Raw genomic sequence first — 25,346 nt, forward strand, 5'->3', positions numbered from 1 at the left:
CCAATCTTTCTAAACAAAATATAAATATTGGAGCCAAATTTGAATCCAATAAAAAATTGCTACTAATTTTTTTTCACCAAAATTTATGATGTAATGTATTGTGTGTTTGAAGCTTAAACCAAATCTTTAGTTTCGTAGAACTTAAATAATTTACCAAATTTGCACCCTTCACTTTGAACTTCTAATATGTGCTAGTCATTCAAACAGCAGAAAAAAAGATGTGATATTGAGCAATGTTGAAGCTCTGATAGAGGAAAGGTTTATTCAAAAATTTATGTGCTTATTATGTGCTAAAGGATTTCAACAATAACATTTTTATGACCTTAAAATCCTATAACATTAAAAGAATTACATTTCATTGTAACTTCTCTCTTACACCCAACACCTGTTGGTTTACAGAATGTCCAGAGTTCGAAGACAAGGTAGGTGTGTCTAGCAAAAATAATCACTAAACATCAACACCTCTCAGCTCTACCTTCCTAAGCCCTGGCAAAAAAATTGAAAATAAAAAATGTAGTACTTAATGATAGTGGAAAACCCCAAGCAAGTTGATAGCCAAGTCTAAAAATTGTAACTAAATTTTTTTGTCAGGATTCTTGATTTATACAAGTTGGGAGAGCTCGGCCAAAAGGGCCTTAGTTTAGCTCGATTGGTTGATAAACCTTACATACCTTAATTCATACCTCGTTGTCTCTCAGTGGCTTTCGAAAATCTAGTCATTGCTTCTTCCATCACTTCTGGCTTTGACAGTGCCTCGGATCTCTTTCTACCAGATGGATGAGAGAGCATAGCGCTATATTTTGAATCAAAAGAATCGTCATGGCCAAGCATCTCGTACATCTTAGGTGCCACACGAGGATCATAGCCAGCTGATGCCATCAGAAGTAGCCCGATATAATCTGCTTCCATCTCACTTCTGATAACATATCAAAACATTAAAATTAAACAACGTACTTTCAGAGTGTACCAGGATCAATAATTAAGTCATTAATTTACATGTAAATGTAAGTCCAAACAATGTACCTCCGACAGCCAGGATTGAGGACAAATTTTCCCAGCTTTTGCACCTCCACAGACGAGCCAAGCGGAATGATCAACATTCCAAATAGAAACAACAGCAGCATTGTAAAGTCTTCAGCAGAATGCCTTGCAACAACATGCCCAACCTAATCCAACAACAACATAGAAAAGTGGTCAGTTTCGCTTCAGCCCTTTGTATTCTGTTTGATGTTTTTGCTACCCTTGTAAACTTCTATTTTTCAGAACATAGGTTGCACTAGACAATATTGAAGTGAAAAAATGCGTTTTAGAGAGCTAATTCAAAAAGTAGGAGCACGGAGACAATGAACGGGAGTCGAGATACCTCATGGCCAATGACAGCAGCTATCTCTGCATCCGACTTGAGACGTTGAAGCAAACCTTTGTACACCACAATTCTTCCTCCCGATTGGCAATAGGCTCTACAAGAATAGTTATCCGACACAACAACCTCCCAGTTGAGTCCCTCCAAATGCCTGGTGGAGAATTTAGTTAGCTGCCACCATGGCTGTTTTACTTCCTTTTTCTCATCAAAATTACCTTTATTATTCACTGGACCTAATTCCAAATAATTCATCCGTTTAATCTTCAAGTCGCGTTGTAATGCCTGAAGTATCTTATTTGAGATTGACCTTACTCGGACACTATAAGGATGATCCAAAGGAAGAATATTATTTTCGTCCTGTTTTTCACAATAATCTCCAGAACTTTTTCCTTTCCTAGCTGGAATTATTATGAAGTGTTTGCGTTTCGAGTAAGGTATAGTTTCCCAACGGCTAAGTAGGATACTAGTAACACCTAAGCCAACCGTATAACTAATTCTACGATGATACACATGTTTGAAGCAACGAGTCCGTTTCAGGGAAGTACAAATTTCCGAAGCAGCAGCTGATGCTGATGCAATGACATAATGATCAAGGTTACACAGTATATTAGGAGTTGCGCAATACAAGAACTTAAGGATTGAACTCTTATAATGATTCTTTATCGACGAAAGAATATATCTTCCACATAGCAATTTTTTTGTAAACCCCTCATTGCCAACCTGATCATGGTTAAAATCAGCCGAGTGCGACGAAGAATGCCAGGGGGAAAACGAATGTTTAGAGTCTGAAATTTTAGATGGGGAGGAAGAGTACCAGGGAAAACTTGAATGTTTAGTTTCTGAACCAAACAGCTCATTCATTGATAGTGTGGTGTTCAGCAACATTGTGTTCTCTGTATAAAATCTTAGGCTAATGTAATGCGCTGGATAATATAGAGGACAAATTTACTTCGTTAGGACTTGGGATATATAAAGATGTAATGTAACTCGGATAAAAAGATATTGAAATCCGATTCTCTTTGAAATTGGAATAATGAATTTATCCAAAGATTTGTCCATAAGAGTTTTAAATAATTTTTTTCTTTTCATATCAACTAGTCTTTGATTGTTCTCAGATATAAAAGTACAATTAAACCTCGATAAAATAATAATCTTACTAAATTAATATTTTCTCCGATTTCATTATCTTTAACATTGGTACCTCTGTTGTACAAATTGGCCGATTTTTCAAAAATCGCCGATAAATCGCTCAAAAATATTTGTCTGATTTGACCGATTTTCGATAAATCATCCGATTTTTTAAAAATCGCCTGATAAATTATAAATCAGTACTCAACCGAATAGTTCTAAACTCCGAAATCTGTAATACTGATGGTACGTTTCCTGAGAGGGTTTATACCCATGAAAACTACAAATCCCAAATGAAATTATTTTTCTATAAGCTTATTGCACCCACAATTTATGAGCTACCAGCTCCAAACACAATTCTAAAAGCTAAACATCCATTCTTTTCCTGGTATTCCTCGTCTTCATTCACAAAATCTCGAATATGCAGCTCTAAACATATACCACAACATGGTCTGTACAATGTCTCATCAATAGGTGATTTTAAGAAGCAAGCTTCTGAACATGATCATGATCATGATCAAGTTGGTAAAAAGAGGTGGACACCAGAAGGACTATTCGGAAGACATTCTTTTACATCACAAATTCATCATCATCATCGTCGTTGTTATAATCGGGTACTTACAAAACTTAGTTCTTATTCAATCCTTAGTTTTTATCCAAAGCCCGAAAATTACACAGCTCCAAGTACATTATCGGGGATTAGTGTACTCAAACAGAGTTCTTACCTTTTTTTATCACTCGGAGCTCTAAGGCAGTATCACAACTATAGGAAACCTTCCCGTGCACCCAAAAAGTACAAGAAGCCTGCTCGAATTAGGCGTTACGTTGCACCTAAAGAGTACTCAAAGCTTGCTCCAATTGTGAAATATGTGAAACACGCGACAGGTTTCATCAAGCATGTATATAACTATAGAGTCCTTTATTTGGCTAGTCTAGGTATCATTCCTACGATCATATTTGGCCGTTTGGAGACCGTACCCTATACGAAACGAAAACACATTCTGGTAGTTCCACCTAGCAAAGACAAATCAATAGGAGATCTTTTATTTGACCAGAATGAATTAACTGTTCTTCCTCAGAACCATCCTGATAGTGTCCGAGTAAGGTGTATCTCAAACCAGTTACTCCAGGCATTACATGCTGAGTTGAAGCTTAAAGGGACTAATGATTTGGATTTTAGCGTTAGAATGGTCGATGAGAAGGAAGAAGAAAAAGTGCCATGGTGGAAAGAAGTACAAGTACCATGGCGAAAGCTAGATAAATTATCCCCTCGACATTTGGACGGACTTAAGTGGCAGGTTGTAGTGGTGAATAGTTCTACACTGAATGCCTATTGCCTACCGGGGAAAAATTGTCGTTTACGCAGGTCTGCTTAAACATCTTAAGTCGGATGCACAGGTTGCTACTGTCATTGGCCATGAGGTATTCACTGTCGTCGTTAGTTCATATATTTTCTCACCATAAATTGTTCTGATTATCAAATTCTATAAGACTGCGTAAATGATTGGGGAACTGAACCTTTCTTGTGTTGCTGGATTAGGTTGGGCATGTTGTTGCTAGGCATACTGCTGAAGCAATTATGAGAAGAAGTTACAGTCTTAGCTTCTATCATGAAGTAATGAATAAGAAATGTAAAAATATGTATTCATCTGAAAATACGGGCTCTAAAGTTTGTTTATATACAACATGAAGTAAGAAAGAAAAAGCTAACTAACTCTAACTCTAACTAACTATGACAACTAAGCAATTACAGCTGAAAAATCAAAAATAAATATATTTCAATATCCCCCTCAAGCTAGACTTCATGGTGGATCAAATTGAAGGCCTAGCTGGCACTTAAGAATTTATGATGAGCTGCATCCAGTGGCTTGGTGAGAATGTCGGCCAACTGCATAAAAGTGTTGATGTGAGTGATATTGATGAATTGAGACGCCACATATTCCCTGATGAAATGACAATCAATCTTAAGATGCTTTGTGCGCTCTTGAAAAATCTGGTTCTCTGCAATGTGTTGTGCTGAAGTGTTATCACAGTAAAGATTTATAGGTTTAGGAACTTGAATTTTCAAATCTTGTAAAAGCCCTTCAAGCCAAATGATTTCAGAAGTGGCATAGCTCATACTTCTGTACTCAGCTTCTGCACTGCTTTTAGAAACAATTTTCTGTTTCTTTGTTTTCCAAGAAATAAGGGATGATCCTAAGAAAATTGCATATCCTGACAGAGATTTTGCTGAAAAAAAAACAAGTGCCCCCAATCTGCATCTGAATATGCAGTCAAATGCAAGGGAGAATTTGCCTCGTAAAAAAGTCCAGTATTCAAAGTTCCTTTCAAATATTTCAGAACATGAAGAGCAGCATCATAATGAGGTTGTGCTGGATCTTGAAGAAATTGAGAAAGTTGTTGCACGACATATGATATGTCAGGTCTTGTAAGATTGAGATAAAGCAATTTACCAATGATCCTTCTATAGATTTCTGGATCAGGTAATTTTGGCACATCTTTGGTGCTCAAATTCAAACCTTTGGACAAAGGAAAAGATGATGATGTACAATCTGTCAAATGTGTTTCTGCCAACAAGTCTAAAATGTACTTTCTTTGATTGAGCTGAATACCTTCTTCAGTTCTTAAAACTTCTATGCCAAGGAAATATTTTAGATCACCAAGATCTTTTATAGTAAACTTCTGATGAAGCAAAGCTTTGATATCATTTATCTCCTTAATATCATTTCCTGTTACCAGTAAATCATCAACATATACCACAATTGCGGTAAAAGAATTGGCATTCTGCTTAATAAACAAAGAATAATCTTGAGAAGATTGCACATAATTCTGACTAATAAGATAAGCAGACAATTCTTTATTCCATTCTCTGGAAGCATGTCTTAAACCATATATGGATCTCCTTAATTTGCAAACAAGACCAGGTCCAGCCTTAGAATAACCAGGTGGTGGCATCATGTATATTTCTTCAGTAAGGTATCCATGCAAAAATGCATTATTGATATCTAGTTGTTTCAAATGCCATCCATAAGCAGCAGCCAATGCTATCAAAGTTCTGACAGTACTAAATTTTGCTACAGGACTAAAAGTGTGCTTAAAATCTTTACCCTTGATCTGCTTATCACCCCTTGCTACCAACCTAGCCTTGCATCTTTCCACACTACCATCAGGATTAAATTTTGTTTTAAAAACCCATTTACAACCTATCACATGCTTATGAGGTGGTAGTGTAGTCAACTCCCAAGTATTATTTGCTTCTAAAGCCTTTAATTCTGCTTCCATAGCAGCAATCCAAACTGGATCATCCTTAGCCATGTTATAACAGGATGGTTCTATTGGAGAACTAAGCACATTATTCAAACTGACATAATAGTCATTTATATCAGCACTGTTAACATGTGCAGATTTATGCAAAACAAAAGAATCAAACTTCTTAGGCATAGTAGAAACTCTAGAAGACCTCCTTAAAATAACATCATTTTGAGGAAAAACTTCAGTTTGAGAATGTTCAAATTGAGAAATAGAAGCTGGAGAATCTGTGCTAGAATCAGAAGTACTAGTAGATTGATTCAAAGGAACATGAAATTGTGGAATAGAAATAGATGAAGAGGTATGATTTGGAGAATCAGAAAAAATGATATCATCAATATTAGCAGGATTAACTGGTGGTAAAGAAGATGTAGACACTGAAGAATTGTTATCACTAGTATTTTGTAACTTGAAAGGAAAGATATTTTCCTTAAAAATTACATCTCTGCTAAGAAAGATATCATGAGTGTCTAAATCATATAGCTTATACCCTTTTTGAGCATATGGATATCCAAGAAGAACACATTTCCTAGCTCTCTTATCAAATTTGTCATTGAATTTCTCAGCAGCAAAACACAAGCAACCTATGATTCTCAAATTACTAATATCAGGTGGTTTCTTCATTAAGATTTCATAGGGAATTTTCCATGCTAAAACAAAACTAGGCATCATGTTTATCAAATAAGTAGCAGATAACAAACAATCACCCCAAAATTTAAAAGGTAGATTGGCATGTAACCTGATAGCCCTAGCTGTGTCTAAAAGATGTTTGTGCTTCCTTTCAATTCTACCATTTTGTTGAGGTACACCAGGTAAACTCCTCTGATGTATTATGCCTTTTCAATGGAAAAGAGAAGTACAAAATTCTATATGTAATATTTTACCTGTTTTTGATTCTTATATATTACATATTTATATTGTTTTTATATAAACAAAATCGTATATACATTATAATTTCTAGATTCATACCTACAGAATGCTAATTTAGCACCAAATGCAAATTTATACATACATAATGAATATTTTATCAGAAAAAATTATGCAATCACAAACTATATAAAAACACAAATTCAGCTAATAATAAAAAATTTAATATGCAATTACTTAGTGCTGTTGATTTAATTTTTTGGTAAATAATCCATCAATCGTGTCGCGACTAAAGTTTTGATGTAAAATATTAGTTATGTCTTTTGAACAATGGATATATAATAATGTTGAGTTTGTTGTTATAAAAGATTTGAAATAATGAAAGTTACTTATAATTTAGAAATGAAAATTGCTACAATTTTATTTATTATATATTTTAATAAAAAAATTAAAATAAATTTTTATAATCTTGTGCTTCGCACGGGTTATCTACTAGTTATTTTAAAGAGATAAAAATTCGAACTAAGCTGGGCTCATTTTTACCTATTCGTTTAGGGCGAGATAGTATAATGTGAAATTATCCAAGCCCGGGCAGGAGACCAAATCTCTCTTGATATCTATAAAACGGGATTTTTTATTGTGTTCCCTTGGGCATACAATAGTCAGTAACTCCATATAAATGAGTTCTTCTTATTGGTGATTGAATAATAAATGTTAATGACCCCTTCATTCACATCAATTCCACCAATAAAAAGAGCCCATTTTTATTGGAGTTAGTAGAAAAACCGATATAAAAAATCTAACAAATTTCAAACTGGAGCCAGTTTCGAACCCCCATAATTAATATTTTTACCGAATTATAAAACGCCCTAATATTAATAAAAATATAAATTCATCATCGAAGAGGATTAGGACTTTGGTATCTTCTTCTACAAGATACATGTATCTTTACACATTCTAACCAAATAAATTGTCCATTATCATTATCCAGAATCCAGCATTACAGTAAAGCAAGTTTGTATTAAGAGAACATAATGTTGCTGAACTCCACACTATCAATGACTGAGTTGTTTGGTTCAGAGGCTAAACATTCGAGTTTTCCCTGGTACTCTCCGTCGCCATCTAATATTTCAGACGCTAAATTTTCATTTTTTCCTGGCATTCTTCGTCTCCGTCTCGAAATTCATGTTTTCCCTGGTGCTCTTTGTCGAAATTTAAATATTTATTTGAACATGGTCCTTACAATCTAGGTTCTGAAACCAAGCAGGGTTTTAACCATGATCAGGTCGACAATAAGTGGAGTACAAAAGAATTAATTTTTTGAAGGCATATTTTTTTGTCGAAAAATCTTGCTTCTTATAAGAGTTCAATCGTTCAGTTCTTGTATTCGATGAAGCTCGAAAATCTCTGTAATCTTGATCATTATGTCATTCCATCTCCATCAGCTGCTGCTTCAGGAATCAGTACTTCACTGAAACGGAGTTCGTATTTTCTCTTATCACTTGGTGCTTTAAGGCATTATCACAACCACGGAAGACTTATCGTGAAGCCTGCGCAAATTAGGCTTTACAAGAGACCGTTAACGCAATGCATCAAACATTTATATCGTCATAGAAATAGTTATATGCTTGGCTTAGGTGTTATTGTCCTGGTTAGCTGTTGGGAAACTGTACCTTACTCGAAACGCAGACACTTGGTAATAATTCCAGCTAGCAAAGACAAAAGATTCGGTGATTATCTTTCAAAAAACCAGGATGAAGATAAAATTCTTCCTTTGGATCATCCTCATAGTGTCCGAGTAAGGTCAATCTCGAATAAGATACTTCAGGCATTACAAAGCGACTTGAAGATTAAGCAGATGAGTGGTTTTGAATTTGGTTCAATGAATAATAATGTTAATTTTGATGAGAAGGATGTAAAACTGCCATGGTGGCGAAGAACTAAATTCTCCACCAGACATTTAGAGGGACTCAACTGGGAGATCGTTGTGTCGGATAACTATTCTTGTGGAGCCTATTGCCGATCAGGAGGAAGAATTGTGGTGTACAAAGGTTTGCTTCAACTTCTCAAGTCGGATGCAGAGATTGCTGCTGTCATTGGCCATGAGGTAGCTCGTTAATTGTCTCCGTGTTCCTACTTTTTAGTTATCGTTTTCTCACTTGAATAATGTCCAGTGCAGCCCAATTAGAAACTGCAAGTGCAGCCTATATTCTGAAATATAGGAAAATATAAATGATTGAGGGCTAAAGCAAAACTGACCACTTTTCTTTGTTGTTGGATTAGGTTGCGCATGTTGTTGCAAGGCATTCTGCTGAAAGACGTACAACGAAGTTGTTGTTTCTGATTCGAATGTTGATCATTCCGCTTGGCTCATCTGCAGAGGTCAAAAAGCTGGGAAAATTGATCCTCAATCCTATCCGTCAGAGGTACATTATTTAGACAAACATTTACATGTAAATTAATGACTTAATGATTGTTAATTATAGATATCCTGGTACACTTTGAAAATATGTTGTTAAATTTTTAATTCTTTGATCTATGATCAGAAATGAGATGGAAGCAGATTATATCGGGCTACTTCTGATGGCATCAGCTGGGTATGATCCTCGTGTGGCACCTAAGATGTACGAAATGCTTGGCCATGACGATTCTTTTGAATCAAACTCTCATCCATCTGGTAAAAAGAGATCCGAGGCGCTGTCAAAGCCAGAAGTGATGGAAGAAGCAATGACTAGATTCTCGAAAGCCACTGAGAGACAACGAGGTATAGATTAAGGTATGCAAGGCTATCAACACCTTGTTAAATCAAGAATTCTGCTAGAAAAATGTTAGTTACAATTTTAAGACTTGGCATTGAAGTTTTAGGGAGGGAGAGCTAAGGGGTGTTGATGTTTGGTGATCTTGATGGAGAGAAGCTGGCCATTTGAAAGTTATGGGATTTAAAGGCCTGAAGCAGAGACTAATGTTATTACTGGGATCATTTTGCACATATTAAGCACATAAATTTTGAATATATTTTTCATGTATCAGAGACAAGATGTTAATGTTGGGATCATTTGGGACATCAAAGTTTGAAAGTATTTCTCGACTATAATATCACGTGTTATATTATGATCGGTTATATGTCAAATTCAGGTGTTTACACGCCGATATCAATCGAGATAAGCGTAAACTGACCCGAACACCTTATTAACAAAAAAAAACATTCATTATTTTCTTCCGAATCATGAAAAGCCTAAATAAAAATAGATAAATTCATCATTCCAATTCCAAACAGGATCGGACTTCGGTATCTTCTTCTCGGAGTTACAACAAAACATGAGCTATAAAATTGATATCGCTTGATAAATTAGGAAAAGAAAAATTGAATGCATGTCCAATAAATAGACAAGCATGGAGTATGGAAACGGAACCAACATGTTTTCTCTATAAATCGTTATAATCTTAATAACAAAGCTGCAGCTTTATAGGCCTTAACATCCTCAGACTTGCAACAATTGAATCTCACCCGCAGCTTCTTAAGATCCGGCTAAAGAATGATGTAAAGCTATCTGTAAAGATATTCCTCGTGGTATCTTCCCTCTGATTCCTCCTACAAAAACAAAAAATAAAATAAAATAAAATAAAAAACACCCATGATCTTATAGGAACGGTCTCTGACAAGTGTTTGCTGCAGCAAACTTACACATGATTATCAAGCACCGGTTTAACTTGGGAGGCGGTAAGATATAATAGTGTTTTAAATGTGAATACAGGGGCTCAGTTACTTTACCGCGCTAGGGTTACGAATTTTAGTGTATTTTGCCTTACCTCATTATAGAAACAAATGTTTGTTCTGGACCATCAGCCAATCTTCCAATAGTAAAACTATTAATTTCTAAGCTAGTTGATCAAGATTCTGGCTAAAACTTCGTCTGATAATGCAAGTTGGTCAATTTGACCAATTAAAAATCAAATATTATAATTAAAAATAAATGGAGGGATTAATAAATTTCTAATCCAAATACTAGCATATAGGATATTGGTTTCAATTTCTATTAAGTGTACTCATTAATCATGAACTAAAGACTTATTTAAAAAGTTTAAATTTTAAAAAGAACGGGGGATTTTCTCGATTGTTCATCATCTATTTTTCCTTACCTTACAAAAAACCTAATAACTTCCTCAATGAAAAATGACTACTCTTAGAACTTCTTCTTTTTTATCGTAGATAACCCGCAACCGCTACTCTTTATGTGCGCACTGGGTAAATCCGTACCCAACGGATTTACGCAATAGCCTGCAAACCACGTGAATCAAGGTAAACCGTATTTAAGTGGCAGACTTTGACTCATGAGGCATAATCATAAATTCCCCTCCCGTAGGAGACTACATTAGAACTTACAAGGATGGTTTCAAGGATTTATATTGTCCAAAAGACATATTTTAAAAAAGAAAAAAGAAAAGAAAAGAAAGTTTTGAATAATATATTTCCACAACTTATTTCAGATTATATTTGAAGAGGAAAAAAGCTAAATATTATATAAGTAATTTCTTTATATTTATCTCCAAAATCTTTTTTTTCTTCTCAAAGATTGGGAGAGATTTCTAATTTTATTTTCCAAAAGTACCCAAGAATATATAAAGCCCGCATATGCTGCTAATAAAGAGGATGAGTCCTGGTCACATAAAAAACAAAAAAAAAAACTCAATTTTGATTTTCTGACTAGTGTGACCTACACTCATATTTTCATCTTACATGATTTATGATATTTTTCATTTATTATAACTTTTTTAAAGAGTTGAAAATAGAATCAAGCCAAACTGATACGGCTAATAAAATTGAACCGAAATCGAAAAACAGGACCGAACTAGATAATTTCGATCATAAGGGCGCCTAGGTTCGAAGGTGAATAAGAACCCCAGCAAAGTAAATTGTTACTAGTCATTTCCAGAATTTGATTATAATTTCCAGAATGGTAACCCGGAATTAACTGGTGCCCCGAATACATCTCCATGAAGAAAGTACAACCTCCCTCTCTTCTCAACTACCAGGTCCAGGGCTAACTAGTATAAAAAGAAACAAGTCATTGAACCACATTTTAGCTTTTCACTAGTTTGGACCATTAAATCACAAAATGAAATAAAACTGAACCATGCATAACTTCAGATATCATCAATTAGATCCAATTTCTGAGCCTTCACTTCCCTGACTTCCAGAAACATCAAATCCTCCCTCAACACATTCCTCCTCTTCCCTCCTGCCAAAATAAAGAAAATCTAGTGATAAATTAAAATAGATATTCTCAAGCAAGTTCATGGCTGAAAATTGGTAAACTAATGCATCTGCTACATAGGACACGTTTCTCGGAGGTTCTGAAAAGGAACTCAAAATATCTTCTTGTCAAAAATCTTGTTTTATAAGTCACAGAGCTGGGTTAAAAGGTCCATCATTCATCTAGATATTAGATAGATAAAACCCTAAGTGTACCTTGTTGCTTCAATGGCTTTTGAATATATCTTCATTGCTTCTTCCATCACTTTTGGCTTGGACAGTGCCGCGACTCTCTTTTTTCCAGGTGGATGAGTTGAGAATAAGTCATGGAAAAATTTAAATTTTGAATCTGAAGATTTGTCGTCATCAGCAAGCATTTGATACACCTTGGGTGCCTCACGAGGATCATAGGCAGCTGATGCCATCAGAAGTAGCCCAATGTAATCTGCTTCCTTCTCGTTGCTATAACAGATCAATTAATTACTCAGGTTAATTTAGCAAAAAAAAATTAATTAATTACTCAGGTTTCCTTAATTTCAGTTAGCTAAATATACAATGCACAGCCATGATAATTGTCAATGCAGACTCTATATTGATACAAACACTGTTATCATCTCCGCTAAAACTTGAACACTCGACCTCTTAATACCAAAAAAGGAGGATTGTGCAGTGTACTAATGTTTGCATAAATTTAGTAAATCCACAAAAATTTAGGATGTCGATATCAAAAATGTACCTTCGTGAGCAAGGATTGAGGACAAGTTCTGCCAGCTTTTCCATACCTTGAGGATTAGGGGGGATGCCACTCCCAGCCGAGCCAAGCAAATGATCATCATTAGAATTGTAAACCACAGCCATTTAGTAAATGCTTCAGCATGATGCCTAGCAACAACGTGCGCAACCTGATCCAACAAAAAAACGCCAGTGTGACCTCCAATCATGAACACTTTTCAGGGAAATTTGTGGTTTAAGTATGTTTCCAATATCATGAAACCAAAAGTATATGAACTACAAACTTGCTGAAACCACCAAAGTATACTACTTCTTGTCCTGTCTTCACTACTATAAACTTATATTTTCCAAAAAATGTGTTGCAGTTACTAAGACCATACGAAAGAAACAACTCATACAAGACCTCAAGAAGTACAAAAAAAATGACATAGGCATTCTTTATACTGTAATCCACCACCACAACCTCCCAATTCAATCCCTCCAAATGCTCGGTAGAGTACTTAGTTCGACGCCACTATGGCACTTTTACTCCCTTCTTCTCGACAACATTACTACTAACATCTTTTGACCTATATTCTAGAGCACTCATCTCTTTAATCTTCAAGTCCCTTTGTAATGCCTGGAGTAACTGGTTTGAGATGGACCTTGCTCGCACACTATCAGGATGATCCCCGGGAAGAACAAAATATTCTTTTTTATTTCTAAACAGAAACTTTCCAACACTTTTGTCTCTGCTAGCTGGAACTATTACAAAGTGTTTTCTTTTCGAATAAGGTATAGTTTCCCAGCTTCCAAATAGAAAAATTGTAACAAAACCTAAACCGACCATATAAAGAATTTTATGCTCTTTTACGTGTTTAAAAAACCGAGCAGATTTTGAGTAATCTTTAGGTTCAAGGCTGTGATAATGCCTTGCAGCACCAAGTGATAACAGAAGGCACGGTGTTCGTTTAAGTGTACTCCTAATTCCTATAGCAGCTGAGGGAGATGGAACCAGATAATTTTTTTTTTGAAGGTTGTAGAGTATTTTAGGAGTTTGATAGTTTCGGAGCTTCTTCGAATCGAAGAGCCTAACAATTGAATTTTTATAAGAAGCAAGTTTTGATTTTCCAAAAATTTTTTGGCTACACCACTTATTGCCAAGGTTAAAACCATGTATATTATAGCAATGACCATGTCCGAGTATAAATCTAGAATTATTTATTCGAGAATCCGAGGATCGAGACGGGGATCGCCATGAGAACAATGAATTTGGAGATGGAGTGAAAGAGTAGCATGGAATAACTGAATGTTTAGCCTCTGAAGTAATGGAGTGAACTGCAGGCTGGTTATTTTCAGGGGCAATAAGCTTGGAAAAGAGGTCATGAATTGATAATTTGGTGTCCAGCAACATTGTGTTTGGATAAAATTTCATTCTCTCCAAAATTGTGTTTGGTTAGAAGGCTAGAAAATATAAAAAATATATGTTTCTTGCAGAAGAAGGTGGCTATATTTCGGTTGCTTTTAGTTTCAAAAAAAGGTGTTTTATTAGACTTAAAATATATGTATCTTGGAGGAGAAGAAATTTTGATTAAATTTTTTTAGTGATTATTGTACTTCTATTTATAAAAAATTTGTAACTAGAAAAATAAAATATATTCAAGTAATTATACTAACTAGTTACTAGTTACTAGTTTAAATATTTTTTAAAAATCATAATAGTTTTAGTGCCATGTCAAAATTTCTATTTTTTACCCGGAAAACGCAAAGCTTACTATTGAGTACGATATTTGTGTTATGATTATAATAAAAGGATTATAATTATTATATGATTTTCAAAAAAAATATCATTTCACTAAAAAAATACTATTGAGTCATACAGGAAATAGGATTACTGAGTTAAAATTAATATAAAAATTGCAATAAAAAATGGGTAAACAATACATGCAATATTTTAAGTCATATAGAAGTAAAAGAAGAATATAAATTATATATTTAGAGTTATAAAGAAATTAAAAAGGGGTGAAAACAAAGTTGATGAAACAAAAAATCAATAATATATTGAATTAGTAATACATAAGGAGGGAATTAGAGTATCTCCAAGAGCTTTTAAGAGCATCTCCAAGAGTCTCCTAAGAGCATCTCAAGACTCCAACCATGACCATGTGTACTTGTTAGCAAAAAATAGAATATTCCAACCATGATACTTGTTAGCAAAAAATTTAGATATCATGTGTCTCATCTTCTATATCTGTTGATCCTGTAGCAATTAGCTAAAACACTTTCTCAGCTTTCTGTCAACTTCTTTGCACATCAATACAAACATATAATTCATAGTAAAGTTCTATGGAGTCCACCTTTAATTGGAGTCCTCGGAGTCCATATATGTTGTGCAAGTAAAATATAGCTTAAATATTGCAAAACATATTATTTTTCGACAAACATCACTATTCTATCAAAAATCTTGTAGATTGCATACATTTTACAAGCAGAACATTGCAAAAATATATATTCTACAAAACATGTTTAGTTTGCAGAACATAAATGTTCATGTTGCAGAACATATTGCAGAACATACATATTGTACCGTAAATATATGTGATTTGCATGATTTTGTTGAAGTTATGCTATTTGTGTAACATGTTTTGCAAAATAACACGTTTTACAATATATTTTATTTGCAGAACGTAGATGGACTCCGAGGACTCCGATAAAAAGGTGGACTCCATAGAACTCACCCCTCATATTATATTTATATTATATATATGTGTGTGTTAAATTTTTTATTTCATATTTAATATTTTAACTTTATATTATATTAAGTGTTAAAATATGATTTTTTTATTAACCAATTTTATTAATTATTTCAAGAAACATTACATATTTATAAAAATATTAATAAATCTAATCTAATCTAATAAAATATAATATAAATATAAAATTTTATTATACATATAAGTATATAATTTTTAACACATATAAGTGTCTTATTATAATTATATAAATATATATTCAATATTTTTTCATTAAATAAATATTTTATTTTTACTTGTATTTAATTAAATATTTAAATTTATTATAACATGTGAAATTTCCATATATATGAAATAATTTGAAAATACATATAACATACTATTGTTGAATTTAACTAATTATATAGCTAATACCAGTAGAGCAAATGACCTTAGAGCATCTTCAAGGGAGACACCTGACGTAAAATTTTAGATGCCAGAGAAAAAGGAACGCTACATTTGTTGAATATTTGAGCCACGTCATCTTCCCGCTTGAACATCTGGCTTCATCAAATATATATAATTAAGGTTTGGGATTTTAGAATTGAGTGAAATTTTATAAAAAATTACATATATATATAATAATTACATTTAATATATATATATATATACTAATTTAATTTTAAATTTTAACTTTATATAATATTAATTGTAAAAATTAAATATCAAAAAGCTGTAAAAAAATCATGTTAACCAATTTTATTAATTACTTATATAATTTTTTATTGTACATTTTGATATAAAAAACTATTAAAAATTACTTGGATAAAAAAATTAGTTAAATATTTTATAATATATAAAAGTAATGTTTGTTAACTAATTTTTTCATGATTTAAATATTATAATAACATCAGTAAATATTTTTATTTTATACATATATATATATATTATTTTCACTTATATTAAGTTAAAAACATTATTTTTTATTAATAATTTCTTATCAACCCTTTTTGATAAAACATAACTCTTAAAATTTAAAAATAACAATAAAAACTGTTTTTTGAATATAGCTAATATCACTGAAGCAGAATTCCTTACAGTTCATCAATTTTTACGTAATATCTATTTTATACTAATATAGCTAATGAATATAACTACTCCCGTTGGAGATACTCTTACAGGTTCAATAAAATTTTAGATAATAATGATTTAGCTAACCATTTTAGTTATTATAGTTGGAGATGCTCTAACTTATTCTTCAATATAATATTTAAAAAAAAATGGCTCTTAACAAGTTATTACATAGGTCAATATGTAAAACTCCAATAATACTCTTTATAGTAGCTCTTTATTAGTAGTTTATTAATAAATCAATTTCACTATGACCAAAGGTTGTGTAATAATTGGAAGACAATCAAATTATTTTATTAATAAAATATAAGGTAAGAGCTACTGGTTGCTTTAAAAAGAGAAGTGAGAAGAGGTTGTTAGAGTTTTAAAGAGCCTCTAAAGTCTCTTGGAGCTTTATTTTTAGCCATACTCTTTATTTTTAGATTTAAGAGTATGTTTGAAGAGCCTATTTGAGATGCTCTTAAGAACACAAAAGTTAAAGTTAAAAGGTTGAAATAAAAATAAAGCCAAACATTATAGAATCATAAAAATATATAGAATTATAAGGAAATAAAAATAAAACTAAACTTAATAGAATCATAAAACATGTGAAATTATAAAATAACAAAAATAAAACCAAAAATATAAGATATACATCCAGGAATAATAAAGGGTGTAACCAAGAGTTTAAGTAGAATTAAAAGACATATGAAAAAATTTATAAGATATACATGAAATTAATCTAAAAATTGGTGAAACCAAAATTAATACTTGTGTACTATGGTTTGACTTATTAATAAATAAAAGTTATTAATGCCAATCTTTCTAAACAAAATATAAATATTGGAGCCAAATTTGAATCCAATAAAAAATTGCTACTAATTTTTTTTCACCAAAATTTATGATGTAATGTATTGTGTGTTTGAAGCTTAAACCAAATCTTTAGTTTCGTAGAACTTAAATAATTTACCAAATTTGCACCCTTCACTTTGAACTTCTAATATGTGCTAGTCATTCAAACAGCAGAAAAAAAGATGTGATATTGAGCAATGTTGAAGCTCTGATAGAGGAAAGGTTTATTCAAAAATTTATGTGCTTATTATGTGCTAAAGGATTTCAACAATAACATTTTTATGACCTTAAAATCCTATAACATTAAAAGAATTACATTTCATTGTAACTTCTCTCTTACACCCAACACCTGTTGGTTTACAGAATGTCCAGAGTTCGAAGACAAGGTAGGTGTGTCTAGCAAAAATAATCACTAAACATCAACACCTCTCAGCTCTACCTTCCTAAGCCCTGGCAAAAAAATTGAAAATAAAAAATGTAGTACTTAATGATAGTGGAAAACCCCAAGCAAGTTGATAGCCAAGTCTAAAAATTGTAACTAAATTTTTTTGTCAGGATTCTTGATTTATACAAGTTGGGAGAGCTCGGCCAAAAGGGCCTTAGTTTAGCTCGATTGGTTGATAAACCTTACATACCTTAATTCATACCTCGTTGTCTCTCAGTGGCTTTCGAAAATCTAGTCATTGCTTCTTCCATCACTTCTGGCTTTGACAGTGCCTCGGATCTCTTTCTACCAGATGGATGAGAGAGCATAGCGCTATATTTTGAATCAAAAGAATCGTCATGGCCAAGCATCTCGTACATCTTAGGTGCCACACGAGGATCATAGCCAGCTGATGCCATCAGAAGTAGCCCGATATAATCTGCTTCCATCTCACTTCTGATAACATATCAAAACATTAAAATTAAACAACGTACTTTCAGAGTGTACCAGGATCAATAATTAAGTCATTAATTTACATGTAAATGTAAGTCCAAACAATGTACCTCCGACAGCCAGGATTGAGGACAAATTTTCCCAGCTTTTGCACCTCCACAGACGAGCCAAGCGGAATGATCAACATTCCAAATAGAAACAACAGCAGCATTGTAAAGTCTTCAGCAGAATGCCTTGCAACAACATGCCCAACCTAATCCAACAACAACATAGAAAAGTGGTCAGTTTCGCTTCAGCCCTTTGTATTCTGTTTGATGTTTTTGCTACCCTTGTAAACTTCTATTTTTCAGAACATAGGTTGCACTAGACAATATTGAAGTGAAAAAATGCGTTTTAGAGAGCTAATTCAAAAAGTAGGAGCACGGAGACAATGAACGGGAGTCGAGATACCTCATGGCCAATGACAGCAGCTATCTCTGCATCCGACTTGAGACGTTGAAGCAAACCTTTGTACACCACAATTCTTCCTCCCGATTGGCAATAGGCTCTACAAGAATAGTTATCCGACACAACAACCTCCCAGTTGAGTCCCTCCAAATGCCTGGTGGAGAATTTAGTTAGCTGCCACCATGGCTGTTTTACTTCCTTTTTCTCATCAAAATTACCTTTATTATTCACTGGACCTAATTCCAAATAATTCATCCGTTTAATCTTCAAGTCGCGTTGTAATGCCTGAAGTATCTTATTTGAGATTGACCTTACTCGGACACTATAAGGATGATCCAAAGGAAGAATATTATTTTCGTCCTGTTTTTCACAATAATCTCCAGAACTTTTTCCTTTCCTAGCTGGAATTATTATGAAGTGTTTGCGTTTCGAGTAAGGTATAGTTTCCCAACGGCTAAGTAGGATACTAGTAACACCTAAGCCAACCGTATAACTAATTCTACGATGATACACATGTTTGAAGCAACGAGTCCGTTTCAGGGAAGTACAAATTTCCGAAGCAGCAGCTGATGCTGATGCAATGACATAATGATCAAGGTTACACAGTATATTAGGAGTTGCGCAATACAAGAACTTAAGGATTGAACTCTTATAATGATTCTTTATCGACGAAAGAATATATCTTCCACATAGCAATTTTTTTGTAAACCCCTCATTGCCAACCTGATCATGGTTAAAATCAGCCGAGTGCGACGAAGAATGCCAGGGGGAAAACGAATGTTTAGAGTCTGAAATTTTAGATGGGGAGGAAGAGTACCAGGGAAAACTTGAATGTTTAGTTTCTGAACCAAACAGCTCATTCATTGATAGTGTGGTGTTCAGCAACATTGTGTTCTCTGTATAAAATCTTAGGCTAATGTAATGCGCTGGATAATATAGAGGACAAATTTACTTCGTTAGGACTTGGGATATATAAAGATGTAATGTAACTCGGATAAAAAGATATTGAAATCCGATTCTCTTTGAAATTGGAATAATGAATTTATCCAAAGATTTGTCCATAAGAGTTTTAAATAATTTTTTCTTTTCATATCAACTAGTCTTTGATTGTTCTCAGATATAAAAGTACAATTAAACCTCGATAAAATAATAATCTTACTAAATTAATATTTTCTCCGATTTCATTATCTTTAACATTGGTACCTCTGTTGTACAAATTGGCCGATTTTTCAAAAATCGCCGATAAATCGCTCAAAAATATTTGTCTGATTTGACCGATTTTCGATAAATCATCCGATTTTTTAAAAATCGCCTGATAAATTATAAATCAGTACTCAACCGAATAGTTCTAAACTCCGAAATCTGTAATACTGATGGTACGTTTCCTGAGAGGGTTTATACCCATGAAAACTACAAATCCCAAATGAAATTATTTTTCTATAAGCTTATTGCACCCACAATTTATGAGCTACCAGCTCCAAACACAATTCTAAAAGCTAAACATCCATTCTTTTCCTGGTATTCCTCGTCTTCATTCACAAAATCTCGAATATGCAGCTCTAAACATATACCACAACATGGTCTGTACAATGTCTCATCAATAGGTGATTTTAAGAAGCAAGCTTCTGAACATGATCATGATCATGATCAAGTTGGTAAAAAGAGGTGGACACCAGAAGGACTATTCGGAAGACATTCTTTTACATCACAAATTCATCATCATCATCGTCGTTGTTATAATCGGGTACTTACAAAACTTAGTTCTTATTCAATCCTTAGTTTTTATCCAAAGCCCGAAAATTACACAGCTCCAAGTACATTATCGGGGATTAGTGTACTCAAACAGAGTTCTTACCTTTTTTTATCACTCGGAGCTCTAAGGCAGTATCACAACTATAGGAAACCTTCCCGTGCACCCAAAAAGTACAAGAAGCCTGCTCGAATTAGGCGTTACGTTGCACCTAAAGAGTACTCAAAGCTTGCTCCAATTGTGAAATATGTGAAACACGCGACAGGTTTCATCAAGCATGTATATAACTATAGAGTCCTTTATTTGGCTAGTCTAGGTATCATTCCTACGATCATATTTGGCCGTTTGGAGACCGTACCCTATACGAAACGAAAACACATTCTGGTAGTTCCACCTAGCAAAGACAAATCAATAGGAGATCTTTTATTTGACCAGAATGAATTAACTGTTCTTCCTCAGAACCATCCTGATAGTGTCCGAGTAAGGTGTATCTCAAACCAGTTACTCCAGGCATTACATGCTGAGTTGAAGCTTAAAGGGACTAATGATTTGGATTTTAGCGTTAGAATGGTCGATGAGAAGGAAGAAGAAAAAGTGCCATGGTGGAAAGAAGTACAAGTACCATGGCGAAAGCTAGATAAATTATCCCCTCGACATTTGGACGGACTTAAGTGGCAGGTTGTAGTGGTGAATAGTTCTACACTGAATGCCTATTGCCTACCGGGAAAAATTGTCGTTTACGCAGGTCTGCTTAAACATCTTAAGTCGGATGCACAGGTTGCTACTGTCATTGGCCATGAGGTATTCACTGTCGTCGTTAGTTCATATATTTTCTCACCATAAATTGTTCTGATTATCAAATTCTATAAGACTGCGTAAATGATTGGGGAACTGAACCTTTCTTGTGTTGCTGGATTAGGTTGGGCATGTTGTTGCTAGGCATACTGCTGAAGCAATTATGAGAAGAAGTTACAGTCTTAGCTTCTATCATGAAGTAATGAATAAGAAATGTAAAAATATGTATTCATCTGAAAATACGGGCTCTAAAGTTTGTTTATATACAACATGAAGTAAGAAAGAAAAAGCTAACTAACTCTAACTCTAACTAACTATGACAACTAAGCAATTACAGCTGAAAAATCAAAAATAAATATATTTCAATATCCCCCTCAAGCTAGACTTCATGGTGGATCAAATTGAAGGCCTAGCTTGGCACTTAAGAATTTATGATGAGCTGCATCCAGTGGCTTGGTGAGAATGTCGGCCAACTGCATAAAAGTGTTGATGTGAGTGATATTGATGAATTGAGACGCCACATATTCCCTGATGAAATGACAATCAATCTTAAGATGCTTTGTGCGCTCTTGAAAAATCTGGTTCTCTGCAATGTGTTGTGCTGAAGTGTTATCACAGTAAAGATTTATAGGTTTAGGAACTTGAATTTTCAAATCTTGTAAAAGCCCTTCAAGCCAAATGATTTCAGAAGTGGCATAGCTCATACTTCTGTACTCAGCTTCTGCACTGCTTTTAGAAACAATTTTCTGTTTCTTTGTTTTCCAAGAAATAAGGGATGATCCTAAGAAAATTGCATATCCTGACAGAGATTTTGCTGAAAAAAAACAAGTGCCCCAATCTGCATCTGAATATGCAGTCAAATGCAAGGGAGAATTTGCCTCGTAAAAAAGTCCAGTATTCAAAGTTCCTTTCAAATATTTCAGAACATGAAGAGCAGCATCATAATGAGGTTGTGCTGGATCTTGAAGAAATTGAGAAAGTTGTTGCACGACATATGATATGTCAGGTCTTGTAAGATTGAGATAAAGCAATTTACCAATGATCCTTCTATAGATTTCTGGATCAGGTAATTTTGGCACATCTTTGGTGCTCAAATTCAAACCTTTGGACAAAGGAAAAGATGATGATGTACAATCTGTCAAATGTGTTTCTGCCAACAAGTCTAAAATGTACTTTCTTTGATTGAGCTGAATACCTTCTTCAGTTCTTAAAACTTCTATGCCAAGGAAATATTTTAGATCACCAAGATCTTTTATAGTAAACTTCTGATGAAGCAAAGCTTTGATATCATTTATCTCCTTAATATCATTTCCTGTTACCAGTAAATCATCAACATATACCACAATTGCGGTAAAAGAATTGGCATTCTGCTTAATAAACAAAGAATAATCTTGAGAAGATTGCACATAATTCTGACTAATAAGATAAGCAGACAATTCTTTATTCCATTCTCTGGAAGCATGTCTTAAACCATATATGGATCTCCTTAATTTGCAAACAAGACCAGGTCCAGCCTTAGAATAACCAGGTGGTGGCATCATGTATATTTCTTCAGTAAGGTATCCATGCAAAAATGCATTATTGATATCTAGTTGTTTCAAATGCCATCCATAAGCAGCAGCCAATGCTATCAAAGTTCTGACAGTACTAAATTTTGCTACAGGACTAAAAGTGTGCTTAAAATCTTTACCCTTGATCTGCTTATCACCCCTTGCTACCAACCTAGCCTTGCATCTTTCCACACTACCATCAGGATTAAATTTTGTTTTAAAAACCCATTTACAACCTATCACATGCTTATGAGGTGGTAGTGTAGTCAACTCCCAAGTATTATTTGCTTCTAAAGCCTTTAATTCTGCTTCCATAGCAGCAATCCAAACTGGATCATCCTTAGCCATGTTATAACAGGATGGTTCTATTGGAGAACTAAGCACATTATTCAAACTGACATAATAGTCATTTATATCAGCACTGTTAACATGTGCAGATTTATGCAAAACAAAAGAATCAAACTTCTTAGGCATAGTAGAAACTCTAGAAGACCTCCTTAAAATAACATCATTTTGAGGAAAAACTTCAGTTTGAGAATGTTCAAATTGAGAAATAGAAGCTGGAGAATCTGTGCTAGAATCAGAAGTACTAGTAGATTGATTCAAAGGAACATGAAATTGTGGAATAGAAATAGATGAAGAGGTATGATTTGGAGAATCAGAAAAAATGATATCATCAATATTAGCAGGATTAACTGGTGGTAAAGAAGATGTAGACACTGAAGAATTGTTATCACTAGTATTTTGTAACTTGAAAGGAAAGATATTTTCCTTAAAAATTACATCTCTGCTAAGAAAGATATCATGAGTGTCTAAATCATATAGCTTATACCCTTTTTGAGCATATGGATATCCAAGAAGAACACATTTCCTAGCTCTCTTATCAAATTTGTCATTGAATTTCTCAGCAGCAAAACACAAGCAACCTATGATTCTCAAATTACTAATATCAGGTGGTTTCTTCATTAAGATTTCATAGGGAATTTTCCATGCTAAAACAAAACTAGGCATCATGTTTATCAAATAAGTAGCAGATAACAAACAATCACCCCAAAATTTAAAAGGTAGATTGGCATGTAACCTGATAGCCCTAGCTGTGTCTAAAAGATGTTTGTGCTTCCTTTCAATTCTACCATTTTGTTGAGGTACACCAGGTAAACTCCTCTGATGTATTATGCCTTTTCAATGGAAAAGAGAAGTACAAAATTCTATATGTAATATTTTACCTGTTTTTTGATTCTTATATATTACATATTTATATTGTTTTTATATAAACAAAATCGTATATACATTATAATTTCTAGATTCATACCTACAGAATGCTAATTTAGCACCAAATGCAAATTTATACATACATAATGAATATTTTATCAGAAAAAATTATGCAATCACAAACTATATAAAAACACAAATTCAGCTAATAATAAAAAATTTAATATGCAATTACTTAGTGCTGTTGATTTAATTTTTTGGTAAATAATCCATCAATCGTGTCGCGACTAAAGTTTTGATGTAAAATATTAGTTATGTCTTTTGAACAATGGATATATAATAATGTTGAGTTTGTTGTTATAAAAAGATTTGAAATAATGAAAGTTACTTATAATTTAGAAATGAAAATTGCTACAATTTTATTTATTATATATTTTAATAAAAAAATTAAAATAAATTTTTATAATCTTGTGCTTCGCACGGGTTATCTACTAGTTATTTTAAAGAGATAAAAATTCGAACTAAGCTGGGCTCATTTTTACCTATTCGTTTAGGGCGAGATAGTATAATGTGAAATTATCCAAGCCCGGGCAGGAGACCAAATCTCTCTTGATATCTATAAAACGGGATTTTTTATTGTGTTCCCTTGGGCATACAATAGTCAGTAACTCCATATAAATGAGTTCTTCTTATTGGTGATTGAATAATAAATGTTAATGACCCCTTCATTCACATCAATTCCACCAATAAAAAGAGCCCATTTTTATTGGAGTTAGTAGAAAAACCGATATAAAAAATCTAACAAATTTCAAACTGGAGCCAGTTTCGAACCCCCATAATTAATATTTTTACCGAATTATAAAACGCCCTAATATTAATAAAAATATAAATTCATCATCGAAGAGGATTAGGACTTTGGTATCTTCTTCTACAAGATACATGTATCTTTACACATTCTAACCAAATAAATTGTCCATTATCATTATCCAGAATCCAGCATTACAGTAAAGCAAGTTTGTATTAAGAGAACATAATGTTGCTGAACTCCACACTATCAATGACTGAGTTGTTTGGTTCAGAGGCTAAACATTCGAGTTTTCCCTGGTACTCTCCGTCGCCATCTAATATTTCAGACGCTAAATTTTCATTTTTTCCTGGCATTCTTCGTCTCCGTCTCGAAATTCATGTTTTCCCTGGTGCTCTTTGTCGAAATTTAAATATTTATTTGAACATGGTCCTTACAATCTAGGTTCTGAAACCAAGCAGGGTTTTAACCATGATCAGGTCGACAATAAGTGGAGTACAAAAGAATTAATTTTTTGAAGGCATATTTTTTTGTCGAAAAATCTTGCTTCTTATAAGAGTTCAATCGTTCAGTTCTTGTATTCG

At 33.5% G+C, this 25,346-nt stretch overlaps 1 protein-coding gene across 1 annotated transcript; it reads left to right on the top strand.

Moving 5' to 3' along the window:
- Positions 1-8,057: 8,057 nt before the first annotated feature.
- On the top strand, positions 8,058-9,442 carry LOC141703391 (mitochondrial metalloendopeptidase OMA1-like). Its single transcript, XM_074506921.1, has 3 exons — positions 8,058-8,774; positions 8,951-9,093; positions 9,214-9,442. The coding sequence occupies exons 1-3, from the start codon at positions 8,058-8,060 to the stop codon at positions 9,440-9,442; spliced, it is 1,089 nt and encodes a 362-aa protein (XP_074363022.1).
- The last annotated feature ends 15,904 nt before the right edge of the window (positions 9,443-25,346 follow it).

The sequence above is a fragment of the Apium graveolens genome, unplaced genomic scaffold (genome assembly GCF_009905375.1).
Source record: "Apium graveolens cultivar Ventura unplaced genomic scaffold, ASM990537v1 ctg6605, whole genome shotgun sequence".
NCBI classification, from domain to species: domain Eukaryota; kingdom Viridiplantae; phylum Streptophyta; class Magnoliopsida; order Apiales; family Apiaceae; genus Apium; species Apium graveolens.

Coding starts and splice junctions, on each gene's coding strand:
- LOC141703391 (XM_074506921.1), top strand. CDS start 8,058: ATGAAGCTCGAAAATCTCTGTAATCTTGATCATTATGTCATTCCATCT. Junction 8,775..8,950: donor CTGCTGTCATTGGCCATGAG/GTAGCTCGTTAA, acceptor TTGTTGGATTAG/GTTGCGCATGTTGTTGCAAG. Junction 9,094..9,213: donor CTCAATCCTATCCGTCAGAG/GTACATTATTTA, acceptor ATCTATGATCAG/AAATGAGATGGAAGCAGATT.